The sequence below is a fragment of the Crocodylus porosus genome, unplaced genomic scaffold, assembly GCF_001723895.1.
Source record: "Crocodylus porosus isolate Cpor-Errol unplaced genomic scaffold, CroPor_comp1, whole genome shotgun sequence".
Taxonomy (NCBI): Eukaryota; Metazoa; Chordata; order Crocodylia; family Crocodylidae; genus Crocodylus; species Crocodylus porosus.
Genome location: NW_017728917.1, coordinates 33,768,196 through 33,780,387, shown reverse-complemented (window position 1 = coordinate 33,780,387; position 12,192 = coordinate 33,768,196). Strand labels below are relative to the sequence as shown.

The following is a 12,192-nucleotide window of genomic DNA, read 5'->3' as shown; positions in this document are numbered from 1 at the left end:
CATTGAACACCTTCAAGAGTAAATTGGATGCTTATCTTGCTGGGATCCTATGACCCCAGCTGACTTCCTGCCCTTTGGGCAGGGGGCTGGACTTGATGCTCTCCCGACGTCCCTTCCAGCCCTGATGTCTATGAAATCTCTGACTACAGCCAGGTCTGCCTCCCCAAGCAGTGCCATTGCCACTCACTCCCTGCTTGGGGCAGGCGGTGGAATAAGCCCCCTCCTGCCACTCCCACTGGATGCTATATGGAGGGGGGAGTAACCCTGCTCCCTGCCTATGGGGCCCTTCCAACTGGCATCTGGCCATGCCCCCACCCGGCTGCTGTAGTGATGAGGGGGCATGGCTCTTAATGGGGAGCATTAGCCCCTGTCATCGTGTGCACTCTGGGAAACTGTGACAGGGACTGCTGCCCCTGTCATGGCCACTCCTCCCCAAATCCCTCCCGCCCACCACTCCAGCGACCGGGTGGGGGTTGGACTAGACACTGGCCAGGAGGGCTTCATAGGTGGTGGGCAGGGAGTAGGCTTATTCCCTCTCTGCTCTTTGGGGACCACAGTGGGGTCTTCCCACCTCAGCCACTGCCGGCTAGTGTCTGTTCTGTTACAGGTTTAAACCAGTTTCTGATCACTTAAGCCGGTTTAAGTGCAATGTCTGTCCCTAGCCTCGTAAAGGGATGTGAGCATAGGGCTCATGTGCTCACTGTAGCCTGAGCTATGGAAAAGTTAGCTGCTGTTCTCATTATTGGCTACAGCCTGTACATTGTTGTTACATTGAACTTCAGATTTTGATACTTAAAACTAATACAGCCTGAAGGTATTAAATACATGGGTTACTGTGTCCAGGTCCTCATTTAGGAAAAAAGGACAATGATTTCTTGTAAGATGGAGGTGAAATTCATTGTTTTTGGAAACTGAATCTGTCAGGTCATTCAGGTCCCTGAGGCTATGCACTTGAATGGTATGCCTTCCATGACAGGTGACAAAAGCTTCTGCAGCTCTTCAGTACATTTCCACTTTTCAATCAGCTCTTTGGTATTTTTTACCCTGCCAAACAGCTTCACTTTAGTCTTTCCTGGGTTTAGCTTGAGTCATCTTGTCTTTGTTTTCTGGCTTGTTTCTGGTACATCCTGGAGGTATGGTGGTTTTATCAATTAAATGAGATGACTGTTGGCAGCTAGTCCCCTTTATATCTCACCATCTGTCCCAGGTGAGAATGGCAGAGAAATGGGGATAGTTTGGATCCCTGAAGGACCCTGCAGTTTGTAGCCAACAGAGAGAAGGAACAATTACTCACTGCCTCTGAGTTCTGCTGGAGAGGAGTGAAAGGAACACTGACTGTGGTGACTAGTGTTTTCTGCTGTCATGTAGGCATATTAGTAGTGCATCACAATATACTATAATTATAACTACATTACCCTGCCTTAGTGTTAAACTGGAATAAATTTATTTGCATTTCTGTACTGCACTGAAGGACTGCAGTTTCTTTAGCATACAAACTGAGATTGCACATGACTTCTTGACAAACTGTATTCAATCCATCAATGTGTTACTGTTTTGGATGATGATAATATTTTGGGTTTATGAGAGAGCATTTACTTTTAGGCTTTCTGCAGACCTTTTGGAGAACCTTTTGTTTCTTGCATCAACACTCCTACAGTCTTAGGTTATCATGACGTTTCCCATAACCCCTCTGTATATATTGTCTGATGTCCCTATGTGACATTTTAAAGGGATATTAGGATACACATTAGATTAAAGGGAGAAAATTCCAACCCTCCTTGTTGAAAAAGCTAGGAAGCATGCACTCCAGCTGCAAGGTGATTGATTTATTTAGTAAATCATTTCAAAGAAGCCAGAAGCAAATTGTTTGACTGACAATGACTGACAAGTGTTTTGAAGTAATGTATCAATAAAAGTTCTATAAACACTTTTTAGGTCTCTGGTCAAAATACAAAAAATTTACCAACCTGTCCAGTATGCCATAGGCAATAAGACTTGCAGTTCTATTTTGAAAATATGATTTATATTAACTTGAATGTTTTTGGGAATTTTCTTTAATCATTTTTTCATTTTCTTTTGTTCACAGGCTTACCTGGCACTGCTGCTGATCTAGACAAAAGAAAGCTTATTTTTGGGAAAAACTTTATACCTCCAAAGAAGCCAAAAACTTTCTTGCAGCTAGTCTGGGAAGCACTACAGGATGTGACACTTATAATTTTGGAAATTGCAGCCATCATATCTTTGGGTCTCTCATTTTATCAGCCACCTGGAGAAGGGAATGAAGGTAAAAAAAAACATTACAGTATTAACCTTGTAAATTTCAGCTGGAGCATTACTTTCATTGGTTAAATTATTTTTTTCCTTTGTTGTTTGTTCTATTTCCTGTGACTTTTTCCTAACACCTGACCTTATTCTGTGAATACCTAAATTTCCGTTTTTTACATGATTTGTTGCTGTAAGGTTGTACTCCAAAACATGTACTGACACATTTAAAGAAAAATACTCCACAACTTTTAAAAAATTATTTTATAATTGTTAGTTTCTGGATTTCCTCATCTTGGATGATCATTCTTAATAACAGAGGGAAGTCTACAATCAGTTTACTTACCTGTTATGTCTTGCTGTCCGCCATATGTTTTCAGCCATTGAAAGTTTACCCTAGCTGAAGACCTGTGTCATAATCATTAACTCATGGATCATCTTTAATGCTAATATTTTGAACCTTATGACTAATAATCCTAGTTCAAAAGGAAAGACAGATGGAAGGTTGTGATGCCCTAGCTTAATTTACAAATCAGTTACTGCAGTATTCTTCTCTGATGCTTGTAGAACATTTTAAATTGTGTTTGTGTCTCTGGAGAATTCTCTAGCTTAATTCACATGCTTAAAATACTAGGACTCCTCAACATTTGCAAGATTACCATTTTTGGCAAATGATCCAGGTTTTTTTTTAGTTCCGTTTTAGACCTATAAAGCTGGATGAAACATGCTGTGTGAAATGATGTGAACAACTTGGCAAATGCATTAAGAAAGCCTTCATCTAAATAAAGCCAAGAAAAGCATTGTACTTGTTACACTGTCCCTTGTATACATTCCTTGAAGGCCCTTCCTTTCTTATTTTCCATTCACAAAGCATGTACACAGCATGTGTAGACAAAACTATTCACAGTACATGCAGCATACATTTTCATAATTCATTGGGGTAATCCTTTGCCGATAGGATTCTTCGGCTATACTCAGGAATCTTTGCTGTGCATTATTAATCTGGTTTCACTGACATCATTAGCAGGCTTGCTATTAAATTGAGCACAATTTTAAATGAAAATGTGTGTCTACATGTTCATTAATGTGCCTTAGATACTGTGCATTTAGTTTAGTACTTCTTTAATTAAATTCTAACTAAATGTGCAGTACCTAAAGCAACTTGGCAGTAGTGCTGGTGGATAGTTATTTAGTGATGCTTACTGTGTATTTGCCTAATAACTAAGGGTGTCACCAATAAAGATTTTTTTTTTTTGGCCGATACCAATCGTCAGTGATTAGCCATAGCGGCTGATACCGATCCAATTGCTGATATGCAGCCTGGCAGCATGAACTGGCTGGTAAGCTGGGGGGGAAGGGGCTTGGGGGATGGAAGGAGAATGGGCAGGTGGAAGATTGAGGCCCCCACAGTGAGGGAGGAAATGGGGCTAGTGCAGGGCCAGGGCCAGGCATTACCCAGGTGGGGTAGAGTGGGGCACAGGACAGAGCCATGGGTAACTTGTCCAGTGACCACAGGGGGTGGTGAGGCTAAGGGAAGCTTCGGGCTGCTACATGTACCCCAGGGGAGACATGGGAGGGCATGTGCCTCCCGGATTTCTGTGTGGGGCAAGAGCAGGCTGCCTACTGCAGGCTTAGGGCCAGGGGCTGTGCTGGCCTCTTCCTAGTGATGGGCCTAGGCTGGGGCTGCATTTGGGGTGGGAGGGGGGGTATGGGGTGGCTACAATGAATTATGGGGTGGTTGTAGACCCCACTCTCTGCGTCACCACCTGCCCTGCCCCTGCCCACCCCAAGTGCAGCTCCCGCTAGCCCCCGCCCCCCCCCACACAGTGGGAAGAGTCCAGCACAGTCCCTGCCCCTAAGTCTGCACAAGGCACCTTGTTTTCACCCCACACACAAATCTGGGGGGCATATGCCCCCTATGCCTCCCTCAGGGTTCATGCAGTGTTCTGGAACTGCTCCCACTCTCTCCACTTCCCTGTTTTCCCCAGATGAGCCACCCACACCTCTGTCCCATGCCCCAACCCAATGGGAGCACCTGCCTCTGTCCCACCCATGGCCCCATTCCCTCCCTGACCATGGAGGCCTTGATCAGCCCCACCCCCACACCTCTTCCCCCCTGCAGACTTACCAGCTGAACACTTGTCTCCAAGCTACTGGGCTTCATTCCTGGCTGTGTGCATGCATGTGGCTGTATGCATGCACATGGTGTTTATTGGTGACATTATCAGCTATACCGACCAAACAAAGCCAATTGATGGTAATGCCAATTTTCCTTTTATCAGTACTGATCCAATGTAGACAGATATACTGGTTCAGCTATACTAATAACACCGAACAGTAGGCTATTGTGGTTTTTGCCATGACACACTACTGAATAGTGTTATCAGACCAATGTGCTGTAACTATCATGTGTAGACACATACAAAGAGTCATTTCTTTCCTAACTGAAAAATCTTTGTAGATGTTTTTGTAGTCACACATTTTGGAACATGTTTGGCATTGCCTTTTTGAAGGATGGATAACAAACAAGGATTCAGTTGTGCAGTTCTCTTACTCAGACAGTCATTTTTTTTCTTGGGTAAGGATTTGTAGGGCTGGTCTCTTTTTATTTTAATTTTTTCAGGTGGGCGGAAGGTCTTTGAACATAGGCTTCCTTGGCTGACCAGTGAAATCCAGAGCAGCCGAAGGGCAAAGAGGGGGGCATATAAGCAGTTGGAACAGGGAGAAATTACTAAAGAGGAGTATGCCTCCTCATCTCACAGTTGTAGGGAGGCAGTTAGAAAGGCCAAAGCTACCTTGGAGCTGAGGATGGCATCCCAAGTTAAGGATAACAAAAAATTGTTTTTCAGATATATAGGGAGTAAAAGTCTTCCTAAACAAGGGGCAAGACAAGTTTCACAATGGGATGATAGAGAGACAACAGCAGGGTGCCAGACTACCAAGCATTGACCCTGAGATGTTGCAGAATCACTTGAAAGGACTGGATGCGTTTAAGTCAGCAGGCCCAGATGATCTCCATCTGAGGGTGCTGAAGGCACTGGCTGATGTCATTGCACAGCCACTGGCAAAAATATTTGAGCACTTGTGGTGCATGGGCCAGGTCCTGGAGGACTGGAAAAGGGCCAATGTGGTCCCTATTTTCCAGAAGGGGAGGAAAGACAAACCAGGCAACTATAGGCCAGTCAGTCTCACCTCCATCCTTGGCAAATTCTTTGAAAAGATTATTAAGTCTCATATATGTGAGAGCCCATCAGGAAAAATTATGCTGAGGGGGAAACTAGCATAGGTTCGTAGCAGGTAGATCATGCCTGACTAGTCTCTTTTTATGACCAGATTACAAAACACCTGGATGCAGGAGTAGGGGTAGATGTCATTTACTTAGACTTCAGGAAGGCCTTAGATACGGTATCCCACCCCATACTGGTGAATAAGTTAAGAGGCTGTGACTTGGATGATTACACAGTCTGGTGGGTGGCAAATTGGCTAGAGGGTCATACCCACAGAGTGGTGGTGGATGGGTCACTATCAACCTGGAAGAACGTGGGCAGTGGGGTCCCGCAGAGCTTGGTCCGTGGACCGATATTCTTCAATGTGACTTGGACAAGGGAGTGAAGTGTACTCTGTCCAAGTTTGCAGATGATACAGAACTGGGGATACTGGAGGGCAGGGAACAACTGCAGGCAGACCTGGACAGGTTGGACAAATGGGAAGAAAACAATAGAATGCAATTTAACAAGGAGAAATGCAAGGTGCTGCACCTAGGGCAGAAAAATGTCCAGCACACCTACTGTCTAGTAAATGACCTGGTCAGCAGCACAGAAGCAGAAAGGGATCTAGGAGTCCTAGTGGACTCCAAGATGAACGTGAGTCATCAGTGTGATAAAGTCATCAGCAAAGCTAATGGCACTTTATTGTGCATCAGGAGATGCATGACAAACAGAACCAAGGAGGTGATACTTCCCCTCTATCAGGCACTGGTCAGACTGCAGTTGGACTACTGCGTGCAGTTTTGGGTGCTGCACTTCTAGAGGGATGTGGATAACCTGGAGAGGGTCCAGAGAAGGGCCACTCATATGGTTAAGGGCTTGCAAGCCAAGCCCTACAAGGCGAGACTAGGGCACCTGGACCTCTTCAGCCTCCACGAGAGAAGGTTGAGAGGTGACCTTGTGGCTGCTTCTAAATTCATCATGGGGGTACAGAAAGGAATAGGTGAGGCTCTACTTACTAAGGCACCCCTAGGGGTTATAAGAAATAATGGCCATAAGCTAGCAGAGAGCAGATTTAGACTGGAGATTAGGAAGAAATTCTTCACCGTTAGAGTGGCCAGAATCTGGAATGGGCTCCCAAGCGAGGTGGTGCTCTCCCCTGCCCTGGGGGTCTTCAAGAGGAGGTTAGATAGGCATCTGGCTGAGGTTATCTGAACCCAGCACTCTTTCCTGCCTATGCAGGGGATCAGACTCAATGATCTATTGAGGTCCCTTCTGACCCTAACTTCTATGAGTCTATGAATACACTTATGTTACTGATTTTTTTGGTTGTGCGCCACTAGGTTATAAATTTTACCTCAATATTGCATTGAAAATAGTCCTTTTCCCATGGGAATCTATCACACATGTGAGCTGGGATAGTATGAAAAAGTCAGCAACACAGCCTGGGAAAATGTGCTCATGCTTTATCATAACACAACGTTTCATTTAAATATCCTTTAAACCTTCTTCCTCCCCCAAGGTTTTTAGAAACATTTTAAAAAGAAAATTATACCCATGTTCTGCAGTGGGAAAATGTATCCTGTTAGAAATGCCTTTTACCATGTCCTTTGGGATCCACTCTATGGCTCCCTTTTTTCCCTTGACACTTACAAATATAGGATATTTTTGTATGGGGCAAATAATTGTAGTGGGTTACCACCAACTGAAGACCTCAAGCTCCTGTAAACATATACCAAAATTGTTTAGAATACAGGTGTCAAATGTATGGTCTGTGCTCCAGATGTGGCCCATGCAGCTACATGGCCAAATCTGGAGTTGGTCTCTGGACCAGCTCCGTGTGCTTGCATATGGCATACTGGCTCTGGCCTTGTGCACTGAATGTATTGTGTGGGCTGGACCTAGTGCTGTGCACCCAGATTGTGCCCCCTGCTAGCCCCCTGCATTATATTTGGCTGGTCTATCCCACATACCATGTGCAGCATGCACCAGCCCTGGGGCTCATGGCACATGCAGCTGGGCTGTACATGAGCTGGATCTGGCATGGCACACAGCAAAGAGGTCCAGGGTACCTGGACATGAGGCAGCCTGCCAGACTGACCTTTCATGCAGCATATTGACTGTTGACCCTGTGTGCAGCATGTTGGGCAGCAGATAGGGAAAAACCTTGGGTTGCCTGGTTGCCTGCCCTGTTTTCTATGCTCCACAGCTACTCTTGTTTTGAAGCTTGCATGATAACAGGTGTGTTTTTCCAGGTACCCTTCTGACTTGTCTCATGGGCTTTCTGACCAATCTGTGGCCAACTGCGAAGCTAGTCTGGCACCCTGAAAAGTGTGACTGTATCTGTTCATAAAAAATGTCACATTTCTGATTCATTTTGGTGTGGGTAAACCAGCCTTAGTGGAAATAGTTCCCTGGGTGAACTTACCCATCCCCCCCACAGCATCTCCCTATGATGCCCCCCAACCCTGCCCCACTCCTGCACATGAGCAATGCTGCTGGATGCAGACGCAGGTGGGCAGGGGCACAGGACTGGGAAGGACTGAAGCAGGCATCACCCTGCCCACACTGCCTATCCCAGCTCCTTCTGAGCCACAGCTTCAGGAACACTAGCATCTTAGGGACATCATTTCACAAGCTGTGGGCTGATAGTGCCACTCCTGCTTTGCATTGCCCCCTGGCAGGCTGCCAGTTTGGGCTGTGCCTAGGGGGCTGCCGTGGTGGGGCAGTGATACATTTTGCCCTCACCTTAGGCCAGCACAGGGATGGGGCTAGGCCCAGGGCTGGGGCTAGGGCTGCCTGCAAGGGGAGCAACATAGGGAAGCCCTGAGTGGAGCAGGGTGCTTACCTGCTTTAGAGGGGGCAGGGCAGGGTAGGGTGGGGTGGGCTGAGACAGGTGCATGGTGCAAAATGGAGCAGAGCCAACAGTTAGGAAGAGAGAGGTTGTGAAGGGGAAGGCACAAAATTAGTGGTGCTCCCTCCACTGACAAGACTGGGAAAGACTCTGGGAGCAGCAGGAATGGGAGGCCATGCAGAAGGTAGCAGTGAAAACCCTGACTGAGGAGGCAGTGAGTCCCTGGAAAGGTTAATAAAAATCTTGGGAGGCTGGAGATAGTGTAAATGTTAAGTAGCTTTTATTTAATATTAATAAGTCATATGTCCAAAGAGAAGGCTCAAATCAAAGTCATTAACTCTATATGTGGTACAGGTACTAGATGAGAAACAAATCTGAAAGAGGTCACCAGGAAAGCAAGATCTATTTGGCTAAAGTAATCCTCCTAGAGAACTAAACCTTTAAGAGGCTCTGTCATGAGCTTTTTGGAACTAGTTGTATTGTACAGAAGGTTATATTTTCTAATGATGATCAGTTAGTTTGAAGACAATGAATGAGACAGACTTATCAGATTCAACAGCTCTGAGAGATTGCTGAACAACTCAGCCTTAACATTTAACTTGGCAAGAAGTTATGACATTGCAACATTCCCCAACTTCCAAATAGTAAGGAAAAAGATTGAACTGCCAGAGGGCATGTCTCCATGAGACATGCACTGTGCAGCTGCCTAATTAGCTCTGGAGCAGTGCTGGATTTAAGCATAAGCTAAGTAAGCTTCAGCTTAGGGCTTCACATTGTGAAGGGCCTCTAAACCAACCCCCGGGCTGTGAAGGGTCAGTTGCTGGACTGGAAGTGACTGCAGACTGGAAAATTGCAGCCCCGCACAGCTGGGCAGAGAGGCTGTGACTCCTCCTGCAAGGCCCATGGCAGCCACAGTTTAGGTTTGGGTTCACCCCCACACCTGGGGGGTGGAAGTATCTTTACATGTGTCCCGACCAGAAATTCCAATTGATGCGATCCACAATATTTTTGTCACATGTCCCCAGGAGCAGGTGCTGATTGGCCACAGGTAATGGTGTGTGGCCCCACGAGCCAGAGGGCAGGGGAGATGCAGAGGGAATTTCCCAGAAGATGGGTAGTCAAGCCTGTCTGAGAAGAGGGTGAGAGCAGACCCGCAGATCAGGAAGTAGCCTCAAGGGACACAGAAATGGCCTAGACAAAGGGTGGATTTTTCTTGACTGACGTGAAAAAATATCCATCAGGTTCAAACCAGCTATAGTGAGCCTAGGTGGACCTTTGAACCAGGGATTGGAGCCAGGGGGCTCAGAGCTTCTCTTTTTAGCATTTGAGAGCCTGTACCACAGGCACGGTGAGTGACAGACTGTTCTTTTTTTTTTATTCAGTACTCCCAGGCTCATGAAAGACAGCTGGGGATGGAGAATCCCCGTTGCATTTGAGTTATAACTAATCAGATTCTAATCCATGAACCTGGACTCTATAAAGCAATTTAGTCCAAGAGTCCTGGAATCAGGTGGGGACAGACCAACCCACGAGACTGGCCACCAGATGTAGAGCCTCACAAAGGAGGAGCCAGAGGTGAAGGGAGTGGAAGAAAAGAAGCAAGTAAGGTGATTGAAGAAGGATACTTATTTGGAGGAGACAGACACTGACAAGTTGTGGAGCAAGGAACTAAACTGAGCCAGGGAGGAATTGAGGTCCAGTGACTCCCACTCACCATCAACAGAAAATAACTACTCATCACCTGAGAGAAAAGGGGCAGGGCATAGGGGAGGTGGAGCCCTGCAGAAGACTAGTCCCCTGTCAGATGAGATACCATCCATCCTCCCAAAGACTATCATAATATCCAAACATGCCAGGTGAGAGGGGAGGAAGATGAGGCAGAGGTCCCAGTGATCATAGCCTGGCAAAAGGAGGTGAGAGCACCCACACTTTGTTTCAAATCAGGTAGAAACTTGATCTCCCACATCTAATCTGACTGGCCTAACCAGCGGCTATTGACTAGTAGGGTGATTCTTCCTCATATGTTTTTTGAACTATCATGAAAACATCTGCTTGACCCTAAAGCAGAATTGGAAAAAAAAAGGTTTGAAATGATTAATGAGACAAATAAACTGTTTCTTTAGGAAACCGAAACCAAATTAAAGGTTATTTCTGACAACTGGGCACTTGGATTCTGATTCATAAAATAGTATAGTCAAATCCACTTTCTTTAAGATTTGGAGAATCTACCCCTAATTAAAAGGGGATACTGCTATTTATATTAGACATGAGCTTACATAGAAAAACTAAACTTATTTTTACCATTAACTATGTAAAAAGTGGTATGTGAGGAAAAAAATTGTGCCAGATCTGTAGAGCATTAATAAAAGTTAGAAAAGATTTGCAGTGTACACAATATTTATGTAGAGTACAGGACTCTTATTTCTTAGACATTTTCATATTTCACTTTGAATTTTATAAAAATGGCAGTATTTGAGGGAATTTTAAAAGCATAAACTGGAATAATTCTCATGATCACCAAGTCTGCTTTTTCACTGTCAGATTTTACAATTTGGCATATTTTTGCCACTGACTTTTTGTTCCTAAAAACGTGATGTTTTAGGGGTTGGCAACATTTTTTGGCTGGAGTGCCAAAATCACCCCAACCTCCACCCATGCTTTGACTTGGTGTGCCAGAGATGGGGGAGCCACAAGGGGCTCATACCTCATTGCTGGCGGTGGCTGCATGCATGCCTCCAAGTGTACAGTGGGGGAGGGGCACAGGTAGCACTGCCTCAACCCCTTCGCCACCATGTGCTGTGAACTGCATATGCACTTCCCACTGCCACACAGCTGGTGCCAGGGCTCCAGAGCCCAGCACAGCTGTTTGCAGCCTTCTGGCTGCCTAACACAGCTGGTCCAGGCTCGGGGCATGTAACTCTGGGTGGGCAGCAGGGGAGGAGTCAGGGTTGCACTGTCCCAGCCCCTTCCCTGCCATGTGCTGCTATCCACACATGCACCCACCGCCACCATGGAGCTGATGCTGGGGCTCTGAAGCCCAGCACAGCTGTTTGCAGCTCCCCAGCTGCCTTCCACAGCCGTTCCAGGCTCTGAGCAGCTGCAGCAGGTGACTGGATGCTGGAAACAGCTGTGCTGGTTTCTGCAGCCCCAGCACTGGCTCCATGGTGTAGGCGGCTGCACACATGCCCCTGGGCAGATGGTGGGGAAGGAGCCAGAGTTGTGCTGCCTCAGGCCCCTTCCCAGCCATACACACAGAGGTGCAAGCACAGCTGCCACAGCCACAGAACTTGTGCTGGGGCTGCAGAGCCCCATGCAGCTCTTTGCAGCTGACCTGGGCTCTGGGCAGCTGCTGGTAGAAGCTAGCTGCCCAGAGTTTGAGTTGACTGTGGCTTCCTGAGGAAAATGGCTTTGCATGCCATGCTCTGGCATTAATTTGCTTTAAAAAGTAGGTACAAAAATATGACTGAAATAAGATAGCTATTTTTTTGTGAGTAACATAACTATGAAGTTGTTCGGCATTTTTTCCTTATTTTTTTTTTTGAGAAAACAGAAACACTAAAGAAGAGCTTTGAGACAATAGGTCTAAAACCTAGTATTAAGAATATAAACATATTTACAACTAGAAACTGAATTAGGCCCCTGAAAAAATAAACTAACAATTTCCAGTTCCAAATAGGCATGGGCTTGCTTTATTTTGGATTATCCAATGAAATAAATTATAGGTGCCCCTCTCTGGAAAGTTCTAATAAAAAGTAGACATGCAGGGATGCATGCTTTTTTCCCCCATAGATTTCATAGACATTAGGGCTGGAAGGGACCTTGAAAGATCATCGAGTCCAGCCCCCCGCCCAAAGGGCAGGAAGTCATTTG

The 12,192-nt window shown here is 46.0% G+C and overlaps 1 protein-coding gene across 6 annotated transcripts in view; it reads left to right on the top strand.

The window, feature by feature from the left end:
* ATP2B2 (ATPase plasma membrane Ca2+ transporting 2) overlaps positions 1–12,192 on the top strand; it is a 512,499-nt gene that overhangs the window by 154,332 nt on the left and 345,975 nt on the right. For all 6 annotated transcript variants that reach the window (XM_019537048.1, XM_019537047.1, XM_019537046.1 and 3 more), the window contains exon 2: positions 2,087–2,284. In XM_019537048.1, the coding sequence (XP_019392593.1) occupies positions 2,087–2,284 (198 nt within the window). The remainder of the gene's footprint in view (positions 1–2,086; positions 2,285–12,192) is intronic.